The following is a 24,162-nucleotide window of genomic DNA, read 5'->3' on the forward strand; positions in this document are numbered from 1 at the left end:
GTTCAGACCGGGTTTAACCAGTCTAAACCGGTTCAGACCAGTTCAGACCGGTCCTGTTGTTTTAGTTTTTGGTCAGATCAGACCCGTTTTTGAACTGGTTTTAACCAGTCCAAACTGGTTCAAATCGGCTCGAACCGGTTCAGACTGGATTAGACTGGTTAAAACTGGCTTAGACTGGTTAAAACCGGTTTGAAACAGTTTAGACTGATTAAAACCAGTCTGAACCGGTTCGAACAGGTCTGAACTGGTTTGAACCGGTTTAGACTGGTTTAAACCGGTCTGAACCGGTACAAAAGCTCAAACTAGTTTTTGGTCAGTTCAGACCCGTTTTTGAACTGGTTTTAAAATCAGATTGAACCAGTTCAGACTGGTTAAAACTGGTTTGAACTGGTTTAGACTGGTTAAAACCGGTTTGTACCGGTTTGAAATGGTTTATACTGATTAAAACCAGTCTGAACCGGTTCGAACTGATTTGAACTAGTTTAGACTTGTTAAAACCGGTTTGAACCGGTTCAGACCGGTCATGTTGTTTTACTTTTTGGTCAGTTCAGACCCGTTTTTAATAATAATAATCTTTTGCATTACAATAGGGCCTTCGCACACCTAGTGCTCGGGCCCTAACAATAATTTGAACAATTTGTTAAGAGCATTGTAAAAAAAAAAAAAAAAAACATGAGCATTTTATAGCATTTAAGCTAGCGGACTTTTGCTATGTAAGTTAGCCAATTGTTGTTTTGTTGTATTTACAGTGTATCACAAAAGTGAGTACACCCCTCGCATTTCTGCAGATATTTAAGTATATCCTTTCATGGGACAACACTGACAAAATGACACTTTGACACAGTGAAAAGTAGTCTGTGTGCAGCTTATTTAATAGAGTTAATTTATTTTCCCGTCAAAATAACTCAAAATATAGCCATTAATGTCTAAACCCCTGGCAACAAAAGTGAGTACACCCCTTTGAAAAAAACGTACATCCCTAAATGTCCAAATTGAGTACTGCTTGTCATTTTCCCTCCAAAATGTCATATGACTCGTTACAGGAGTGCTGTCAGCATTGCTGCAGAGATTGAAGAGGTAGGGGGGTCAGCCTGTTAGGGCTCATACCATACGCCGCACTCTACATCAAAATTGGTGTGCATGGCTGTCACCCCAGGAGGAAACCTCTTCTGAAGACAGCACACAAGAAAGCCCACAAACAGTTTGCTGAAGACATATCAACAAAGCACATGGATTACCGGAGCCATGTCCTATGGTCTGATGAGACAGGCGAGCTTTCTTGTGTACTGTCTCCAGGAGAGGCTTCCTGGAAAAATGTAACGACTCTTGCGTGGGCCAAAGTAGCAGAGCAAGAGTAGCGTTTTTTTTCTTCACAAATTTACTAGAGTAAAAGTAAAAAGTATAGCTTTGTAAAACTAGTCTAAGAAGCACATTTTTCTCAAAACCTTACTCAAGTTAGGAGTACATGCAACGCGTTACTACCCACCTCTGATCGCCGTTAATGACTTAAAGGGTTAACACAAAGAAAAAAAACTAATAATCAATCCAATATGCTCATGTTTGTCATCATCATTTTATTTCATCTCATCGCGTAAACAATATATAAGACCAAAAGTGTTGAGACTGCGTGGACATGCCCAACGTGTGTCAAGAGACCAGCGACTGCGGCGAGCCGCATCCGGCTGCCGGATGGATGTTCACCAAGCCGTTAATGCCAACCCTACAGCACGAGGCAGTAAAGACTACAAGAGTAAAAGTCATGAACTGAAAAATCTATCATAAAATGGACAGAGGACACAAAAACACAACAGCTGAGAATATCCAAGTTTAACAAAAAAGTCACTTTTAATACATCAGTTCTTAGAATAAAATCTTAAATACTTTGAGAGTTAATTTGCAGGGACATCTCCCGTTTTGAAATTTCAATCTCCTTCCTTATATCGAGGCGATTTTTATATCCATTTTTGACACATTTTGTTGATTTTTTTTTTGTTGCACATTTCCCTGTGTTTTATCTTCTCTCCTCTGTTGGTTGGTTCAGTTGAGCCTTGTGGTTGAAATGCTCCTTCCTCTCGTTCGCTCAAGTTCTTCTCCATCTATTCCTATCCACAACCCATTTAAGATCGCCTTCTTCTACATCTCTATTTAGCTTCTGTACCTAAAGGAGGGAAAACAAAGCAGTCAAAAAGTTGAAAGAGATTGCGGCACGAAACAAATCGGAAAGTCGAGGCTTCACGACTGTTTTTTTGGGAACGTTTTCACCCCAAAAACTGACTAAAAAGGCTAAAATCTAATAAAAGCAAGCAGCCCGTAAAGCGTCTTCAAATAGTTTTTCCCATGATTTAAAATAATAACCATAGCAATTATCCGCTATGCTAGTTCAAGCCAAAAAATATCGTCAAAAAAATTAAAAACATTTCAGTGCCACCTTGACTTATGCGTGACTTGACGGACAAGTTTTTCAAGATGCTAGCTGTCATTGTTTACAAGCAGATTTTTTAATTATAAGGACTAGACGGTAACACTAAACTTTAAGACAAGTTTTACAGACATTGAATAACTTGACAAAGTTATTCACTTATTATAGCAAAGTCTACTAGCTAAAATGTGTGAAATGCCAAAACTACCATTCATGTTGCAATTAGAAACCTTTAAACGACTTACATATTAACACAAGAGCTAGCAAAGGCAAGCTATAATTGATAAGCAGAGGTGGGTAAAGTAACCAAAAATTGTACTCAAGTAAGAGTAGCCAAAAAAAGTATTTGGTGAAAAGAATACTGGGATAGGCTCCAGCACCTCCGCGACCCTCGTGAGGAAAAAGCGGCATGGAAAATGAATGAATGAATGAATGAATGAATACTCAAGTAATGAGTGTGAGTAACTGCTTACAAATTTCTTTGATTTTTTTTTCCCAGCACCATGTTATCTGTATGAACTGTGTTTACAATTATACTGTACAATAACCTATTACATAACCACATTAAGCCAAAAAACAATAATCATGAAAATAATCACTGAATTCCGGCGAGAGAGAAAAATGACAGAAATAAAGCATTATTCGTCCAAAGAGCATGAGTGCACTCTAGTGGAGAAAATAGTTCGTAGTTTGAATAGTGAATACAGTAATTCCTCAAAGTTACTATTAGAAATGCCGATCGATCGGGTCCGATCACGTCATTTTCAAAGTATCGGAATCGGCAAAAAATTATCGGACATGCCTTTTTTTAATATATATATATATTTTTTTTAATTAAATCGTTTTCTAATTGTATTTAACGTTACAGACATAATATGTTACCCTTTAGTTAAAGCTTAAGGTAGAGTTATCGAATTTATCCCGTTAACGGCAGTAATTAATTTTTAAAAAATTTATCACGTCAAAATAAATAACGCAATTAACGCATGCGCTGCACGACCCACTCACGCATTGTCGCGTTCAATCTGTAATGGCGCCGTTTTACCTACAGTGGGGAGAACAAGTATTTGATACACTGCCAATGGGTTTTCCCATTGGCAGTGTATCAAATACTTGTTCTCCCCACTGTATATATAGAGCTAAAAGGCAGCATACAATGAGTAGAGTGAATTTTGGCAGCCTTAGGAGCCTTTTTTTAATTGGCTAAAGCCTTACAATCCCTCTCCCTACGATTAGAAATATCGTGGGAAGCAATGTGGGGAAGCAAGGTAGCAAATGATCTTTTTCTTAACACCCTATGTTATTTCCCAACGCAGAGAAGATATATCAATTGGTACCACTACGCACAGTCATGGTTGGACTTCCCATCATGCATTTGGGCAGAAGAGTTAAATGGCTCCAGTATCATTTACTGAAAGCTCAACAAATACGGTAGATGGCAATATTTAGTCACAATATACAAAGTCACATTTATCCTTTAAGAATTACAAGTCTTTCTATCCGTGGATCCCTTTCACAGAAAGAATGTTAATAATGTAAATGCCATCTTGAGGATTTATTGTCATAACAAATACAGTACTTATGTACTGTATGTTGAATGTATATATTCGTCCAAGTTTTATTCACTTTTTTCTTAATGCATTGCCAAAATGTATATGATCGGGAAAAATTGTCAGGAATGATTGGAATTGAATCGGGAACAAAAAAAAAAAAAAAGCAATCGGATTGGGAAATATCGGGATCGGCAGATACTCAAACTAAAACGATCGGGATCGGATCGGGAGCAAAAAAACATGATCGGAACAACCCTAGTTACTATATTGAAATTAAAAGGATCATATCTCCGGCTTCTGTGTCAATCGGTGCCAAATAAAGACTGGGAGAGAGGTTTAAATCCGCACTTTCAAATCATGTTGAGGGCAGCGCTCTATGTCAAATACTTTATTTTTTACAGTGCTTTAAAGACACCACGTGACTGAACAGGCTTGTGTGATCATAGAACGGCAAGCTTGTGTTTGATCGGTATAATGGAGTCATGTGATTATTGTTGCGATGTCTCATGGGTGAAAATGGTAGAGCCACTTTTGGCATCGCTAGCAAAAAAATTAAAAAAAAAAAAAAATCTAATATGAAGAATAAAGAGGAAAAATGTCACGATTCTTGTGTAGCCCAAAGTAGTGGAGTAAGAGTAGCGTTTTTTTCTTCACAAATATACTCAACTAACATTAAAACTATGGCTTAGTAAAACTACTCTTAGACCTACATTTCTCTCAAAAAGTTACTCAAGTAAATGTAACGGAGTACATGTAATGCCCGACTACCCACCTCTGTTGATAAGTCAACGCAACACTGTATCCTTGTAATTACAGGCTAACACACTACAGAGCGAGTATTGCTAATGAGCAGAGTACATAAATGAGCTCTAATGCAAATGCAGACTACCGTACTAGTTGTCACCGCTTACAAGCAAAAATTTTGATTACAACCGCTGGATGCTAACGCTAAACTTTAAGAGTAGGTGTTAAAGAAAGTTGAAAAACTGTCTTATGAACTCTACTAGCTATAATGCTAACACATAACACAAAACTACCATTCACTTTACGGTAAGTAAAAACCTTTAAGCAACTCACATATGAACAGAAGAGCTAGCAAACACATGCTAAAACTGCAGGTCAGGGCACCACTATATGCCAACTACAGGCTAACATACTAACATATTACAGAGCAAGTATTCCTACTGAGCTCCAAATGCGGCGGACATAAATAAGCTCTAATATAAATGCGGACAAGTGAAACGAACTGAACTCACCACTGACACCCCCACTCATCAACGTCATGTGACAACATTACGCACATATAAAGATGCATAGAAAAGTACAGGAAACAGAAGAGTGGGCAAACTATACACATGCCTGATGGATGTGCATGAGGACATATGGGACGAAACATTGGCATGCATTAAAACAACATAGACTGGCAATATTAACAGATGTAGAATACCTGACTTTAGTTACAGGCTAAAGGTGATGGTGGACTGAATTAGCCTGGAAATCAATAGAAAGGGTTAATTGGATGATGAATGAAGGGTCAGTGATATGATAGGTATGACTTAACCTGGAGGGTAGGATTGCAATACAAGATTAGGTTAAATATGTTAAAAAGAATTGAAGAAATCAGGGACCTGTTATGCATATACTTACACTCAACGTAGTTACGGGCGAAAAACTTCAACACCTCGTCAATCAAGATGACGGGGAAGGAAAGTTTCAGGACAATGAGCCACTGATCTACAGACAGATGGGTCAACTTGAAGATCATCTGAGGGGGGGCAAGGAGTCAAAACGTTAGCCTACAGAAACCTGGAAGTGTTTTAGCACCTGGAACAGTGTAGGTATGTTCACTTCATTTGATCAGAAAAATCTAGGAGATGGTTAACGAACGGTAACTCAAGGGAAGCTCAGGTTATGGATTCTTTCGAAAATGTGTATGCTAACAACAAACTTACGGGCAGAGGGTCAACATAGATGATCATGAAGTGCAGGGACATGGAGAGGGTCATGGCGGCAAGAAGCCAGAAGTTGCTCCATGGGGGCATGCGGATCAGGGACTGGTTCTCAGACAAGCTTACAGAGAATTTAAAAAATGAGGTGAGTTCTCTGGATCTACTTTATTGCTGTTCAAATTGTATTTGTGGGTGTACCTGTTGAGAGCGTTGCACATCTCAATGGTGACCAGCACGGACAGAGCCATAGTCATGGGAGGAGCGGCCTCAAAGATTTCACACTCCACACCGGTAAAGTCCTCGTTCTCATCATGGCACTGCATGAAGTGGGACTGAGGAAAGGAGAATTCAAGGTTACGTTTACAAAGATGAAACTTGCAACATGGTCGAGAGACAAAAACCTACCAACTGGTGGTAGGTGACCATGGGACCAGTGCTGTCGTACAGGAACCACCAGGCAGCTCCGCCAACGGTGGCGGCACCGACGTATCCTGCAGGAAGGCGCCAGTGTGGGTGAAAAAAAACAAATCAACAACAGTATGATCTTTGGTATCCACATACCACCGATGGCCATGTATCTGAAGAACAGCCAGCCAGAGATGAGGGGCTCCTTGGGGGAACGTGGGGGCTTGCCCATGATGTCCAGATCAGGGGGGTTGAAGCCCAGAGCGGTGGCGGGCAGACCATCAGTCACCAGGTTGACCCACAGAAGCTGCACGGGGATCAGAGCCTCGGGCAGACCCAGAGCAGCAGTCAGGAAGATACTGAAAGAAAAAAACTGTGTCTCTGACTCTTGTTTAGGTTGGTTTATGCCTGTCCCTAATTGTTTTCCTTACCAGACGACCTCACCAACATTGGAGGAGATGAGGTAGCGAATGAACTGCTTCATGTTGTTGTAGATAGCTCTGCCCTCCTCAACAGCAGCCACAATGGAAGAGAAGTTGTCATCAGCCAGGACCATCTCAGAGGCAGACTTGGCAACTGCAGTGCCAGAGCCCATAGCGATGCCAATCTCGGCCTTCTTCAGGGCGGGGGCATCATTCACACCATCACCAGTCTGTGCAAAACCACAAGTTAGTGTTTGCTGTCTTGTTACGATTCCTCATCTTTTGCAGAATTCTTACCATGGCAGTAATGTCATCATAACCCTGCAGGAATTCAACAATCTTGGACTTGTGGGACGGCTCCACACGGGCGAAGCAGCAAGCCCTACGGACAGCCTCGGACTGCTCGTGGAGTGGCAGGTCGTCAAACTCACGTCCGGTGTAGGCCTTGCTTTCTACATCCTCATCCTCACTGAAGATGCCAATACGACGGCAGATAGCGATGGCGGTTCCCTTGTTGTCACCTGAAGAACAACATAAGAGAAGTCAACCGTGGTTGCGGATGTAAGCTTCACACAATAAAAGTGAATACGAACCAGTGATCATGATGACACGGATTCCGGCAGCCCTGCAAAGCTCAATGGAGCCAGTCACCTCCTTACGAGGAGGGTCCAACATTCCCACGCAGCCAACAAAGGTCAGGTCAGTCTGAAAAACGTGAAACAAGGGGTGTTCAGACCTTGTTAGCTCTCCGATACTCTTAATTAATCCTCACCTCGTAATCGGCAAACTTGGTGGAGTCCTCCAGGTTCATCTCCTCTGGCTTCAGAGGGTTGTCGCAGGTGGCCAGGGCCAAGCAACGCAGGGTGTCACGGCCGGTACCCCAGTCCCTGATGACGGTCATGATCTTCTCCTTGATAGCGTTGGTCAGAGGGACGCGGGTGGTGCCAACGCGAACGTACATGCACCTGTCGATCACACCTTCTGGGGCGCCCTGTAAAGGTAGGTTGTATTGACACCTGTGCTAAGCAAATTGAATAGTTATCTCAGGAGAGACACACAAACCTTCACAAACATCTTGGCACCACCGTCACCCTTGGTGGGAGTGCAGTACACAGACATAGACTTCCTGTCGCGGGAGAACTCCAGGGTGAAGTTCTTCTTCATGAGCTGCTTAATGACCTGGAGTACAAGGAAATATTTGTGTGTTGGTTCTTAGCTGATTTGCACTTCTTTTAGAAATCAAATGGCAGAATCTTACAGAGCAGCAAGCGTTGGCTCTCTCAATTCTGGACAGGTTCTTCACGTTGGAGTTGAAGACATTCATCTTCTCAACCAGGCAGCTCAGGGCGGTCTCAGTAGCCTCACCAACCTTCTCATAGATCTTCTTAGCCTGGAGCAACAGACGACAGTGATGTATCTCAACTGTTCCAAGTCACGATCTGATGCAAAAATTTTGGTTTTACCTCGTTGTAGTCCAGAGAGGAGTCGTTGCACAGGGCGCAAATTGTGGCAAGCTCCACAAGACCGTCATAGGCACTGCAGTTGGTCTTTGCACCAGCCTGGGAACTGTACACCAAGGAGTTGAAGATACATCAGAGATCTGTTTTTTGCAATCTTATGGATAGTTTCTGTACAAAATTCAACTGGAATTGTAAACTTACACCTCGCCCTCAGGGGTGTACTTGGATCCGGAGATATCGAAGGCATCAAGGTCGACATGACTACCTTCAACATTCTTGACAATAAACATCTGCGGAGATGGAAGTTTCCAGATGTCATGTAAAGTTGTAAACAACTTGCTCCAGCCTTTAAGGACTTTTTTAGTGGACTTACCTTGGTCACACACATCTGGTTGGTGGTGAGAGTGCCAGTCTTGTCAGAGCAGATGACAGAGGTGCAGCCAAGAGTCTCCACAGAGGGCAAGCTTCTGACGATGGCGTTCTTCTTGGCCATACGGCGGGTTCCAAGGGCCAGGCAGGTGGTGATGACAGCGGGAAGACCTGATACAGAGGAGGATTTTGTTAGTTGGATTCTGAGGGCAAGGCTGATACAGATTTTCAGATCTCGGTAATTTAGTAAACCGAGCGGTTCCAGGTTTTTTATCCGGAACAGGAATGAGACGCAATTGTGCACTCATCTGACCCTCAGGAATGGCGGCCACAGCCAAGGCAACGGCGATCTTGAAGTAGTAGACGGCACCGCGGATCCATGAACCTCCGTGGACGGGGTCGTTGAAGTGGCCGATGTTGATAGCCCAGACGGCAACGCAAATCAGGGAGATGACCTTGGACAGCTGCTCGCCGAACTCATCCAGCTTGGCCTGCAGAGGCGTCTTCTCCTGCTCGGTGGCAGCCATCTGGTCACGGATCTTGCCAATTTCAGTGGAGACTCCGGTGGCCACGGCCACACCGATGGCTTTGCCCGCAGCGATGTTGGTGCCCTACAGTGGACAAGGTTAGACTGAGGACTAAGTAGTAGCTCCAAGCAAGAAACGATGGTGGTGGGAGGATGCTTACAGAGAAAAGCATGTTCTTCTTGTCCTGGTTGACGGCTCTTGGGTCAGGAACAGACTCGGTGTGCTTGATCACACTGACGGACTCACCTGACAGAGGAAACGGATATTACCTATGAAACCTACCGATTGACTTTGGCTGCAACACTCCAGGTGAACCTAATTTTGAACTGTTCTGTTTTTGAACATGTTTGCTGTGAGCTCACCAGTGAGGATGGACTGGTCGACACGCAGAGTGGTGGACTTGATAGAAACAAGCCTGATGTCAGCGGGGACTTTGTCACCAACTGCGGATCAGAAAAAATTGATGGTTAACATCTACTGGATTTACGTCACTCCTAAGAATTTCCTCAGAAATTCAAACTTCTCAAACTTCCAAAGATTGACAAAATTCAGGACATGTTAGGAATGACTCAGTCCTGACCGATTCAAACCAATCCAACAATATAAAGGGTTAACCAATCCATGTTTCGATCCAGATCAATGTATCTGTTGTCCTACTTTGTTCATATGTACAAGTTCACCAACCAACTGCGCAAATATGATGACCTTCTGCAAGAACATTAATTATTTTCACACCCCATACTATTCAAGTGAGTGTAAGGGAAACCCTCGCAGCATTTCTATACTTGATCCGCGGATTTCGTCGGGGTGCGGAGGGTAAACCGATGCCTGGTGAGAATGAAGAGCGGGTGGGGGTGTTGGCTTGTCAGCCAGAGGGGCAACAGGTGTGCATGGACAAGGGAGGGGAGAAGAGGTGCGGCAGGTGCTAGCCAGGGTATTTATACTTTGTGATTTTGTTTTCCTCCACTCAGCATGTTTTCACAACACCGCCAGCGTCCCTTGCCTTAAAAAGACATGAAGTGTCGCCTCGCGCTTTCGTAACTCAGTCAATCACCGACGCGTGTTGACGGACAATCCATTAGGTGCGCTTGGAAGTGAGCCTATGCCATCTGAGTTTGCGTACAATTTTCTGACACATATTTTTTCTGCAAAAAAAAAAACAGCTGCAAAACAGTCAGCAGCAAAAAAATCAGTTGCCAAATATATAGTTGAAAATTGTGTTTAGTTGCAAAAAATTTGGTCGCAAATACCGTCACGACAAAAAATGGAGTCGGTTTGACATTCGGTCCAAAAAATTTCATTCATTTAGTCATCTCCTGTGCCGCTTATCCTCACGAGGGTAGCAGTGTTGGCGGAGCCCATCCCAGCTAACTATGGGAAGTAGGCGGGGTACACCCGGAATTGGTTGCCAGCCAATCAAAGGGCACAAAGAGACAGACAACCATCCACGCACACACTTATACTCAAGGACAATTTAGAATATTCAACCAGTCTACTATGCATGTTTTTGGGATGTGGGAGTACCCATAGAACAGGGGTCTCCAACTCAGCCCTCAAGGCCCACTGTGGGTCCTGGTTTTTGTTCCAGCCAATCCAGCACAAACTTCTGAACGAATGAGGCTTCTGCTAAAACAAGCCACACCTGACTGAAATCAACTGATTGCACTTGTAAAACACCAGATTGGTGAAAAAGTGTCATCATCTTGTTTGGTTGGAATGAAATCCTGCACCCACAGCGGGCCTTTGTGGAATAGGTCGGAGACCCCTGCCATACAATACCTACAGGCACAGGGAAGACATGCAAACTCCACAGCCCAGTCTTGAACCCATAATCTCAGAACTGCAAAGCGAAAGCGCTAACCACTTTGCCATCGTGTCACAATGAATTAAAACTGCATGGAATTCCGTAACAAAAAAATTCTGTTGTTACACATATATCGCTAATTAATTTCTGGTGACAATGTCGATGCTGAAAAAACTGGCACAGATTTCCTAGTTTATCAAGTCCGATACCGAATTCGAACAATTAAACTTTGACGGTGATAGACGCCCAATCCATTTGACCAGGAGGGGCTGGCAGTCACATCTGTGAAATAAAATGATGACTAGTTTGTAATGCTAAGTATAGTCATGTAGTACGGCTACCACAAGCTTTAAAAACAATTTATTGTTGCGAAACTCTTAACCAAGGGCGTAGGTTTGCATAGGGACGGTCGGGAGACAACACTAGCAACTTTCCAGGATGCTCAAGTTATCCCCACCAACTTTTAAGCAACCTTATTTGCATTATATAATGACTTCAGTTATATAGGTCATTTAGATTGTCTTCCTATATGTTGTAAGGATAGAATTAATCCTACCAATATTAAGTGAATTACAGTACTTTCATTATGTTCAGACTTACACTGCCCACTTTTCACTCGCTAAATGTGCCAGTCCATTTTTTTCCATCAAACGCACGTTTGATTGGCTGATGACTTGAACCCCCCCACACACACACACGCATTCACAGCTCAACAGAAATACAACATGCCGCCGCCCCCCCTTCAAAGATGAGGGATATTAGTTTTTTTCTGCCAGCAGCAGCCACTGTAAGTAATGTAAAAAGACGTCAATGTTGTGGAGGTGGGGAACACGCCACTAATTTTACTACTGCTACAGTGCTTCAGGTCGATTTTACTCACTGAGATTTCTTGAAATAAGAAAAACAGCTAGCTGAAAATAAGCTTAAGAGACTTATTTTAAGCAAAAAGTATGTATATTTATTCTTAAAAGAAAAACTTGTTCGCAAGAAATGTTCTTAATTCAAGAATATTGTTCAAAACATTATTTGAAAGAAATTTTTTCTTGACTTAGGTGAAAAATGACCAACTTTTAGATGTATGGGCTCATTCCGAATAAATAGTAATATTTACCTAAAGTAAGCGGAAGAATATCACGCATTAATCTGTTAACTAGACTTTATCACTCAAAAAAAGATGGCGGAAATTATTTGACTAGATTTAACAAAAATTATCAGATTAAGACGTTATAAATTTGCAGTGTGAAAATTAGTATAGGTCAATACAAATTTATTTTGCATTAATCATTTAGCCTATAAATTAATTAGGTTCATATTGGTGACAAATGTAGCCCTGACCCCCATTCACAAAATATGTTTAGTCTTATTAATGTCCCGTCCCCAGAAAAAAGTGTACTTGCAGGTAGAGATGTGCCGATCGATCGGGTCTGATCACGTCATTTTCAAAGTATCGGAATCGGCAAAAAAATATCGGCCATGCCTTTTTTAATTTTTTTTTTTTTTTAATTAAATCGTTTTCTAATTGTATTTAACGTTACAGACATAATATGTTACACTCATCCAGAGTCTTTAGTTTAGGCTTAAGGTAGGGTTATCAAATTTATCCCAATAACGGCGGTAATTAATTTTTTAAAAAATGTATCACGTTGAAATATTTAACGCATTTAATGCATGCACTGCACGACCCACTCACGCATTGTCGCACTCAATCTGTAATGGCGCTGTTTTACCTATATAGAAAGATAAAAGGCAACTTAAAATGAGTAGAGTGAAATTTGGCAGCCTTTGGAACCTTTTTTTAATTGGCTACAGCCTTACAATCCCTCTCCCTACGATTAGAAATATCATGGGAAGCATTGCGGGGAAGCAAGGTAGCACTTGATCTTTTTCTTAACACCTTATGTTATTTCCCAATGCAGAGAAGATATATGAATTGGTAGCACTACGCACAGTCATGGTTCCACTTCCCATCATGCATTTGGCCATGGCTACAGTATCATTTACTGAAAGCTCAATAAGTACACTAGATGGCAATATTTAGTCACAATATACAAAGTCACAAGTCTTTCTATCCGTGGATCCCTCTCACAGAAAGAATGTTAATAATGTAAATGCCATCTTGAGGATTTATTGTCATAATAAACAAATACAGTACTTATGTACTGTATGTTGAATGTATATATTCGTCCGAGTTTTATTCATTTTTTTCTTAATGCATTGCCAAAATGTATATGATCGGGAAAATTATCGGGAATGATTGGAATTGAATCGGGAGCAAAAAAAAGAAAAAAAAGCAATCAGATTGGGAAATATCGGGATCGACAGATACTCAAACTAAAACGATCGGGATCGGATCAGGAGCAAAAAAACATGATCGGAACAACCCAAGTCACAAGTGCATAGGCGCAAACCCAGAACTCTGTACCACCTGAGCTACACTGTTCCAACAATTGTAATCATTTTCAAATCCATTGCGCAACTGAACGACCTCTTACCCGACACCTCCACGATGTCTCCGGGGACAATTTCTCTGGCCTTGATCCTCTGGACACTCTTTCTGTCAGAACGGTAGACTTTGCCCATCTCTGGCTCGTACTCCTTGAGAGCCTCGATGGCATCCTCAGCATTACGCTCCTGCAAGCCACACAAAAAAAAAAAACACAAAACAGGCTCAGCCACAGGGCTTGTCGGATATAAACAAAGCTGCCGGTCATTGTTGGGCATCCGATGATAACAGAATGATAAATGCTCTCATTGAGAAGAAGGCCTCGGTTGGCATGGGCGTGTTGACGTTCCTGGACTGACAAATGCCCGACGGCGGTGCCAAGCACTTAACGGCGTGCCTGCAGAGGTGTTTGAATAGCACAACAATAGCAATCAGACGATACCTGCTTGTAACAACATCTGTTGTACGAACAGATGGCTTAACGCATACATTCCAGCAGCTGTTCGGGGAGTGATTTAACTCACTTTAGTACAAATGTCTTTAAGTGAGCAAAGATTTTTCGACACCATAAAACACACTGGTCTTTTCTTGTCTCTCACTGTATTAAAAGTCAAAACCAAAAGCCAAACGCTACATAAACTTCATCATATTTCTTCGTCTTAGATGTAGCATCTCCAGTGCTCTTCGCTGTGTGCTCTTGTTTGGTTAAAAAATACTGCGCACACTCTGAAAATGAGAGCGCCACTGCCACCCACTGAGTGGATGTGCTTTATTCTAGTACGGCTGTAAGATAAGTTGTATACCAAATATATTATGCCAGTTTGCTCTCCCACAGCTATTATACGCGCACTCCCAAGCTTTTATGAAGAATACAGTTTTAGCCCTAATCATGTGCTTACTGGTGATTGCTCACATTCTGCTGATAAGTAGATACACACACATATGTTGATTCATCACACAACGTCTCAGTACTTTTCCACCAGGCTACAGTACTTTGAGTGCAAATGTGTGTTCAAAACAAAGATATCTTGCCTGCTCAGGAGTGTGACTTTTAATTCAATCAAGAAGTGTGACTGTTCAATCAGTGACTAGAATACTGCCACGTTGGACAACAGTGTTGTAACTGTATTCCGCCCAGCAACAAGCCCTCAATAAAAGTTAGCAGCGCGGGGGAGTTCAGAGAGAGACTTGGATGAGACAGCATTAGTCGCGGAACTGTCTCCTGGCTCTCCCAACCTGCAGGTTGAAAAATGTCAACTCTCTGACTCCGTCTCACTTTATGCCCTGCCTTTTGTCAGCTTGCCTTGGGTAAATAACTAAGTTAAAGAACGAGTTTTAGACCCAACATTTTACGGCAAACGTACGCAAGTTTACGCATATCATCTTTGAAGCCTCCTCACACTGTAATTACGTCACCCACGTGCCACTGGTTGGTCTCGTTTGAAAGTGCGGAAGTTGAGGTCCACACCCGTTTTAAAACGAGAGACCATGTCATTTGAGTTTCATAGCTTTATTGCCCTCATAAATAAGCATTAAAACACTGCATGGACCATGTGTTTATGTCTATATTTACATCATTTCTTGTCCTTTTTCAAAACCGAAAGCACCACGAAAGACTACATATCCCAGGAGCCATTGTGAAGTCACGAAGGACGGACGTAATGTGAACATTTTTGATAAATTGCCAAGCGAGGCGCGACCTAAGGAGAGGGAGGTGAGGTAGCGAGCGACTTTGAAATGCGGAATGCGGAAGTTGTGTAAAGCGCAAATACGCCTATGATCATACCTGCTCAAAAATAAAAATATTCCGTCTTATTTTTTTCTGTTGAATGTTTATCCTAACAAGTTAAATAAATATTATGGTATTAAAGGATTAAGCTAATAATATGTTATGTTAACAAACACCTATTTAGACTGTTGTTGTCAATTGTTTTATTACTACAATGGGCTCTCTAATGTTTTTTCTTAGGCTCTAACGAAACCAAATTCTATCCCCAAAATGGGATTTATACTCATCACTGTGCATTTCATTATTAGTTTTTTTGCCTGGTCAATTTATAGTCTTAAAAATACTAGGGCTGTCAAAATTATCGCGTTAACGGGCAGTAATTAATTTTTAAAATTAATCACGTTAAAATATTTGACGCAATTAACGCACATGCCCCGCTCAAACAGATTAAAATGACAGCAATGTAATGTCCTCTTGTTACTTGTTATTTGTTGTTTGGCACCCTCTGCTGGCGGTTGGGTCCAAATTATTTTATGGGTTTGGGGAGTGAGCATGGTGTAATTATTGACATCAACAATGGCGAGCTACGAGTTTATTTTTTGATTGAAAATTTGACAAATTTTAATAAAACGAAAACATTCAGAGGAGAAGAATTTCTATAACTTGTACTAACATTTATCTTTTAAGAATTACAAGTTTTTCTATCCATGGATCGCTTTAAGAGAATGTTAATAATGTTAATGCCATCTTGTTGATTTATTGTTATAATAAACAAATACAGTACTTATGTACCCTGAATGTATATATCCGTCTTGTGTCTTATCTTTCCATTCCAACAATCATTTACAGAAAAATATGGCATATTTTATAGATGGCTTAATTGCAATTAATTACGATTAATTAATTTTTAAGCTGTAATTAACCCGATTGAAAATTTTAATCATTTGACAGCCCTAAAAAATACGTTACAGGCCTATATAGTAGTCGCGGATTATGTGTTGTGATAGCTAGCAAAAGCATGTGTAGCATAAATGAGATTTTTGATATAGGACACAGTTTACATACATTCTGGTAAGTTATTTTATTTGTAGTGTATGTATAGCATCAAAATACTTATTTTCAAAATAAAAGTCATTTACAAATTGTTTTTTTAGCTGTTTTATAGTAATTTAAAAAAAACACCTAACTGCTAAAGGCGTCACAAAAGCTTCACTTTTTTTTGTTTCCATTCATTTAAAAAAAAAATTTTAAAAATCACATTTTCTCAATTTTTTGTGGGGAAAAAATGACCCATGTTCAACTGCTAATTATTAAATAATAGGAAAGAGTAGAATCGAAGTTATTTTTCCTGGTGATAAAAGAGTCTAGACCAGTGGTTCTTAACCTGGGTTCAATCGAACTTCAGGGGTTTGGTGAGTCAAACTAAGGGGTTCGGTGAAGGTTGGATGCTGACTAAATCTAGGTAAAGTGGCGTTTTAGACCAGGTTTACGGGCTGTATTTCAAATTTTTCAGCTGCTAGTCCTCTATCTGATGGGAGGGCAAACTGGTTTGCTCAGTGGAAGGTAGACTCTCACTTGGGATGAGGAAATACAACAGACAAAAAAACGTGCTCTACAATTTATGTCGACATGAAAACAAGACGGGTTCAATTTCATTTTCCAATGTGAAAAGCAAATTAAAAGGAAAATTTATTTGCTGTAAATTAACACTGTTTATTAGATTTGTGAACAGATTTTTGTTTGTTTGTTTGTTTTAAATCTTTTTTAACATAATGACTTCGCGTACAAATTTGGCGATCATTTTGTTCAAGGTGTTTCGTTAAATTTCTTATCATTTCAGATGTAACGTGATTTTTGAACTATAATCCGCACCTGACTATAAGCCGTCACCCACCAAATTTAACACAAATTTAACATAAACCGCACTGTATTATGGGATATTTACGCGAAAAGATATTAACCAGTGAAACTCTATTTGACAGCAGCATCATAAGACTAAGAACAAATGAACCATCATGAAGCCTCTTGAAGCAATGAAGCTTTGCGGCCAGTTGGTTCAAAGCTTCATTGCTTCAAGAAGCTTCATTTGGCCATCACTGCTCCAATTAGGTGAGACAGTCAACCCCTGCTGTCACCTGCTGTCAACACCGTTGTCATCCAACATGCCTCCTAGCATGCAATGCAGCGCTACAGATGTAAATAACAATCAAAATTCATGTTCTGTGCTAATTATTTCTTCAGTTACTGTTCCAGTTGTTTCATTAGTTGTTAGCTACAGTATTTGGTAACGCTTTATTTGACAGTGGCACTATAAAACTGTCATAAGACCATCATAATTGTGACATGACACTGCCATATGACAAATGTCATTTTCTGTCAACTGGCAAATTATCTCGCTTTTGAATGGATGTTAAAGATCCGAGCTGGACATAAATGGAGTCAGTAACATAATTTGCCAGATGATACTTGGTACTTGGTATTTGGTAAAACTTTATTTAACAGTGGCTCCATAAGACTCTCATTAGACCATCATAATTATGACATGACACTGCCACAAGCATTAATGAATGCTTATGGCAGATATTATTTTGTGTCATCCGGCAAATTATCCGACTTTTTAATGGATGTAAAGTTCCAAGCTGGACATATATGGAGTTAGTGTCATAATTTGCCGAATGACACTTAATCACAAAGGTCATAAGCATTCGTTAATGCCCATGATAGTGTCATGTCATAATTACGACGGTCTTATGGCAGTCTTATGACGCCTCCGACAAATAAAGTGTTACCTATTAACCCAAATAAATCAACAAATAAACCGCACTGGATTGTAAACCGCAGGATTCAAAATGAGGGGGAAAAAGTAGCGTTTTATAATCCGAAAATTACAGTAAACATGAAGGAAACTGCACGGAAACTGCAACTAAGCGGGTTTAATGTTAAATAACAAGATATATTCCTCCAAATTTGAATGAGAAATTCTAATATATGCGAATTCGGACCCGTCTCAGTTTAGTGGTCTGATGATGCTTAATGCGTAATGATGAAAAAACATAAATTTTGACCCGTTTAAAAACATGCAGTCTAAATGAGAAGAAATTTGAATGGAAATTCACTTAGGTTTTAGCTTGTTAACTTCGATATATTGATTTTAAAGTTGAAAGATTTTTCTAATTCCAAAGGGTTCGATTAATGCACATGTGAGACTTATGGGGTTCGATACCTTTAGCAAGGTTAAGAACCAATGGTCTGGACAGTCATTTTCGAGATTTAGTGTGCATATAATAAAAAATCTTTATATTCCTCTGGCCTTGAAAGATCATCCCAAATTTTCAAAAAACAGCTGGCGCTCTATTTCTACACCAGTACAGAGTGTGAGAATGCACCCATGTAATATTAAGAAAGCCGGTATTTTGTTTCCCTGTTTGTGGCATATAATGTGACATGTGTGACATTGTTTATGTACGATGCGCTAAACGGTGCAACACGGACGAAGGCTATTTTGAGCCTCGCCGCTGTAAAAGCGATCGCGTTCCGGTCGGGCATGAAGCGGCCCGCCTGAGGTAACCGGAGTGGTTGGTCTGACATCACCGTAACGGGATAGGCGTGTTATTGCCGTCCATCGTACTGACCTGCCACACTCCGACCACGGCATTGGCGATGAGGATGAGGAGGATGACGAAGGGCTCCACGAAGGCGGTGATGGTCTCCTCACCTTCCTCAAACCAAGCCAGAACCTTGAAAGACAAAGAGAAATAATATTAACACTTTATAAGGCACTCATTGGCTGCTATTGACGGCACTAAACGTCCATTTCATTTTGACGTCTAGTGGCGTCAATGGCACTGAAAGATGAGCATTCACGTCCTCCCAGTTTAAATGAATTGGATGTCTATCATTGTCAATGGCGATTAAGAGGAGTTGAATACAAAATTTTTCCCCCCCAAAAAAGCTAATGTGTTTTTGGGGGCAAAAATATTTTTGTTTTTATACATTGTAATTGAATTTCTTATGTATAACTGTATTTAAAACTCATATTTTGATCAAATGAGTTGAATTAACTAAGTTTGTGGGCTATACTTAAATTTCTGAGGACGCGTAAACTGAATTTAGCATTAGCTTAACTCTCAGTGCCTTTAACAGAGCGTGCTAATGTTTAGCTTAGTGGTCTGAGCTAAACATGAAAAAATTTACAAATTAACTTAAACTGACATTTAACTGACTTGAAATGTCGAGTTTAGACTACTTACTGAATTCCAGTTTACTAAATTTTGAGTTCAGACAACTTAAGTGCAGTTAGCTTAAAAATGTAATGTTCACAAATGTGGATGCTAGTTTTTGTTGAGCTATTTATTCCCTTATATTTGTTTATTTTACTTGATACATTCAAGTGTTAAAGGCTTAAGCTAATAATATGTTATGTTAATAGACACCTATTTATATAGTTGTTATCAATATTTTTACTACTATAATGCTATACTATACTATACTATACTATACTATACTATACTATACTATACTATACTATACTATACTATACTATACTATACTATACTATACTATACTATACTGACTAATGTTTGTTTTTGGGCTCTCATGAAACCAAATTCCACCCCTAAAATGAGATGTATACTCGTTGCCGTGCATTTTTTAAAATTTTGTTTGTCTTTCTGACTTTATTTTGATACGATAAGAGTGCAGCTCTCATCTTCTTCTCTGAAACAGCTCTAAAATTACACTTTCTTGTGAGCAACTTCATGGGTTAACATGCGGCCTGTCTATTTGCATTTGGAATCACAAAAAGTGTATGCATTGGAGGACATTTTTAATTGTTCTTTTCTCAATAAATGTATTTAGCTTAGGTGAAGATTGCTTTCTTTTTGTTCCTGAATTGTGTGTCTTCATCTCCTGCTTTTTAAATGATATAAAAATGGTCACTTCCCAATACAGGGCTAAGAAATTCACATCCAAACTTCCGTACCAAAAGTAAATATTGTGGTTTACATGACCCAAAATGTGCGATATCTTTCTTTTATTATTAAAAGATATTTACTTGCTCTTTAACGGGTTAAGAAATTCATATTCAAACTTGGATGGGGCTGAAATTTGCACATCCCTTCTCATAATCAGGCGGCGTCCTAATTGCTTGACATCATTGTTATCGACTGGTTTTTGGACGTCCTTGCAAGTTAGATCCCGCCGTTCCTTCCTTGAATCCTGACCTTTCCCGAAGGATTCAGTTTCTCTCTTCGGCTTGGGCCTACCCTTAAAATAACCTTCCCTCGCTCGGCCCCCTCCTCTTCACTTCCACGACCCCCAACCCTCTCTCTCGCCCCTCAATATTCGCCTTCTAAGGCCATCGTGACAGCCGGCCGGCGGAATTAATACGACTCCTCCTAAGACGCGCAATTTGTCTCAAGCTGTCATCTTCCGAAATATACCGACAGCTCTTGGAAGGGGAACCGAATAGGTCGGGGGGGGGGGGGATTTGGGGAGGGGGATGAAGTTCAAGATGTCTTGACAGGACCCTCACAAGTCTGGATGTAAAATGACAGCGCAGCCGGTGTTTACTTACAAAAGAGATGCAAGCAGCCAGCAGCAGGATTCGGACCAGCAGGTCCTCGAACTGCTCGATGATCAGCTCCCAGATGCTCTTGCCTAAATGTGCAAAGAAAAGATTAACCCAACGTGAAATCGTGCAGAAATCGTTTTGATTGTGCATTAAGTTTAATTGAAATCAAGTTAACTCTTAATAGGGCAGTCATTTACAGATTTTTATCGATTTTGATTGACAGTAACATTCCGTCATGAACTGTTTTCTTTTACTTTTACAGGGTGCTACATGCTAGCGACGCTAAGATAGCTAAGCCGCCATTGACGGCGTGAGACGTCTAAGAGAAACAATGCGTCATGGACTGTTTTTGCAACTTGTGGTGCATGTTAGTGATGGACATAGTAGTGCTTAGCTGCCATTGACGGCACTTGACGTCCAATCCATTTTGACTGGGAGGGTACAGTCACAATGGATTGGGCGTCTAGTGCCATGGGTGTTTTTAATATACGTGTAGTTCTTATACTAACTGCCACAGTATATAATCTGCGAATATTAAATATACTGTATATTAGGGTTGATAGAATTTTTTTTTATGTATTATATTTATGTTGGAAAAATACTTAAATAAAAAAAGGTGATATAATGTCAATATTCAGTTTTAGGATTTACTTTACATTTTAAAATTAAAATAAACTGGGAAAAAATGTTGAATATTTGTATCTATTTCATGTTATTTTTATTTGATGTTTTTAAAAAACATTAAATGGCAATGAAATGGCACTGGAACATGAGCATAAATAAATTGGATGCCTATCTATTCAGTTTTAGTTTTACAAACATTTTATCTACGCGTAATTTTATTTATTCATTTAAAAAAAAAGTATACATCATTGTAATGTAGATCTGGTGATCACATGGGTTTGGGTTTAGAAATGTGTACATCACATTTTGGGTAATGAAGGTAACACTAAATATTAATATGTGCAATCACTTGCCCAATGAAGGGTTTAGACAGAAACGCAAAAACTTAAATCAAGTCAAACGGAGTCATCTTTATGAAGTGTAGAGTCTGTGCTCTCAGGACTGAAGACCTGTACTCATCCAGAAGGCTTCTTGAGTACTAAAACTGAAGAGTGGGGTGTCTGCTTTTAGAACAGAAAGAAGCCTTTTGAATCAAAAGGAAGACTCCACACTTCAAAATCAGATTAAAAGAAGCCGTTTGGTCTCAGGGTTGAAGGTCTTCAACAAACGAAAAGACTCCAGTTGCCTCAATTCAACCTTTTGCGGATCACTCAATCGCTAAGGATCTCCAGACAAGTCAAAATCAAGGTCACTTAAGTGCTACAGAGTGTTTTGAAGGCTGGGCTTGAAGCACTTACCCTCTTCAGCGGGCAGCTCTGGAGAAAGAGAAGAGAAGAAAAGTTCAGTGATTGAGCGCAAATAGCATCCAAAAATCAACAATTGCAACAGTAAATAGTCATCGATAAGCAATCGTGATGCGTATCATTTAACCCTAAGCCATCCAGGGGCCGCCCCTTTGAACCCTGCCTAAAATTATCCGTGCTCCCCGGCCCATATATCAGCCAGGAAGCTTCTTGAGCCTGTCACCTGTCTCTCTCGCTCTCCAGCCATCTTCTTTGGCTATCTTTAAATAGCCTCTCAAAGCCCTCAAAGATCTCTGCTTCTCAATGTCTCGCTACGCGTCAAGCAGCTGTCACAAGGCCTCGCTAAAAAAGCCGTCGCCACGCGAGTAGAGACCCCCCCGGCTTGTGCTCAGGTCTTACCGTTGTGGCCGTACTTGTCCAGATTCTTCTTGAACTGGTCGGGGGTCAGACCCGTGTTCTCGTTCACGCCGAAGTAAGCCAGGCATTCTGCCGGGCTCTTGGTGTGTGCGTTCTCCATCCTGTCGGGATAGATAAGGGACGGGCCGTACCACGGTTCCTGTCCGCGCTCACTTCTCGGGTCTACTTGTCTACAAGCGTACGCACCCTTGATCCACCACCCTCGCCCTTAAGTGGCACCCTCCGATTTAGGAGTGCTGGTCTGACAGAAAGAGCGAATAAATGCATACTTGCCCAGGGTTTTATACCACCTAAGGGGTCCCCGGATTGGTGGACACCCCCCCATTGACACACGCCTTTGCATACCAACAACGGGGGGCGCGCATGGTGACTGGGAGGGTTGTGGCCTGAGGTGGAGCCATGAGGAGGTGAGACCGGAACAGGGGGTACAAGGAGGCTTGGATTTGGGGAAAGGAGGTGAAGTGCTAGCAATGGGTCGGAGGGGGGCGGGGGTGGCACCACTGATGAAAATGGAATCTGTTTTTGGAACATGCATGGTCAGTGGAATAAGACGAAGAGAGAAGGTGAGAGAGCGACGCGGGGGATCATGAAGCAGGAGGTTTTAGGGGGTGGCGGCGGGGTTGGTTGAGTGACAGCTCAACTGGTTTCTGCTGAGGAAGTTGGGAGACGTGGATGCATGAACTTCAAAAAAACGTTTTCAGGCAAATCTACGGCAGGGGTTCCCGAGGTATAAATTAGACAAGTAAAAACTGACTGACATGACGCACCACCAAAGAAACAAAGTTGTTGATTTATTTGGGTTAATAGATAACACTTTCTTCGACAGCGGCGTCATAATTATGACATGACACTATCATGGGCATTAATGACATTATGAATTATGTCACTTACTCCATTTATGTCCAACTCTGATCTTTTTATCCATTAAAAAGTGGGATAATTTGCCGGATGACACAAAATGACATCTGTCATGAACATTCATTAATGCTCATGGCAGTGTCATGTCATAATTATGAGTCTTATGGCACCTCTGTCAAATAAAGTGTTATCGAATACCATAACTAGCACTTAATGAAACAATTGGAACAGTAACTGAAGAAATAATAAGCACATAACATGAATTTTGATATTTACATCTGTAGTGCTGCAATGCATGTTAGGAGGCATGTTACATGACAACAGTGTTGACAGAAGGTGGCAGCAGAGGTTGACTTTCTCCCCCTATGGGAGCAGTGATGGCCAAAAGAAGCTTCTTGAAGCAATACATCTTTGCAGCCAATTGGTTCAAATTTTGATGGTGGTTCATTTTATCTTATGACAGTATTTTGATGCCGCTGTCAGATAAAGTGTTACCGGTTAATGTCTTTCGGTGTAAATATCCCGTAATACAGTGAGGACAGCTGCGGCTTATAGTCCAGTGCGGATTATATATGAACTAGGGCTGTCAAAATTATCGCGTTAACGGGCGGTAATTAATTTTTTAAATTAATCACGTTAAAATATTTAACGCAATTAACGCACATGCCCCGCTCAGACAGATTTAAAGGACAGTACAGTGAAATGCCCACTTGTTAATTGTGTTTTATGGAGTTTTGCCGCCCTCTGCTGGCGCTTCGGTGCAACTGATTTTATAGGCTTTAGCACCCATGAGCATTGTGTAAGTAATTATTGACATCAACAATGGCGGGCTACTAGTTTATTTTTTGATTGAAAATTTTACAAATTT

The 24,162-nt window shown here is 40.8% G+C and overlaps 1 protein-coding gene across 1 annotated transcript; it reads right to left on the reverse strand.

Moving 5' to 3' along the window:
• Positions 1-1,650: 1,650 nt before the first annotated feature.
• atp2a1l (ATPase sarcoplasmic/endoplasmic reticulum Ca2+ transporting 1, like) lies at positions 1,651-22,676 on the reverse strand. Its single transcript, XM_057826889.1, has 23 exons — positions 22,419-22,676; positions 22,014-22,031; positions 20,656-20,738; positions 18,713-18,817; positions 13,401-13,539; positions 9,467-9,547; positions 9,265-9,350; positions 8,891-9,188; positions 8,582-8,748; positions 8,410-8,498; positions 8,212-8,314; positions 8,007-8,138; positions 7,811-7,927; positions 7,521-7,739; positions 7,342-7,453; positions 7,046-7,269; positions 6,758-6,978; positions 6,483-6,685; positions 6,327-6,412; positions 6,120-6,253; positions 5,925-6,042; positions 5,620-5,737; positions 1,651-2,158 (listed from the first exon to the last, which is right to left on the reverse strand). The coding sequence occupies exons 1-23, from the start codon at positions 22,534-22,536 to the stop codon at positions 2,142-2,144; spliced, it is 2,988 nt and encodes a 995-aa protein (XP_057682872.1). The 5' UTR covers positions 22,537-22,676; the 3' UTR covers positions 1,651-2,141.
• Between the last annotated feature and the right edge of the window lie 1,486 nt (positions 22,677-24,162).

Source organism: Corythoichthys intestinalis, chromosome 21 (assembly GCF_030265065.1).
Source record: "Corythoichthys intestinalis isolate RoL2023-P3 chromosome 21, ASM3026506v1, whole genome shotgun sequence".
Taxonomy (NCBI): Eukaryota; Metazoa; Chordata; class Actinopteri; order Syngnathiformes; family Syngnathidae; genus Corythoichthys; species Corythoichthys intestinalis.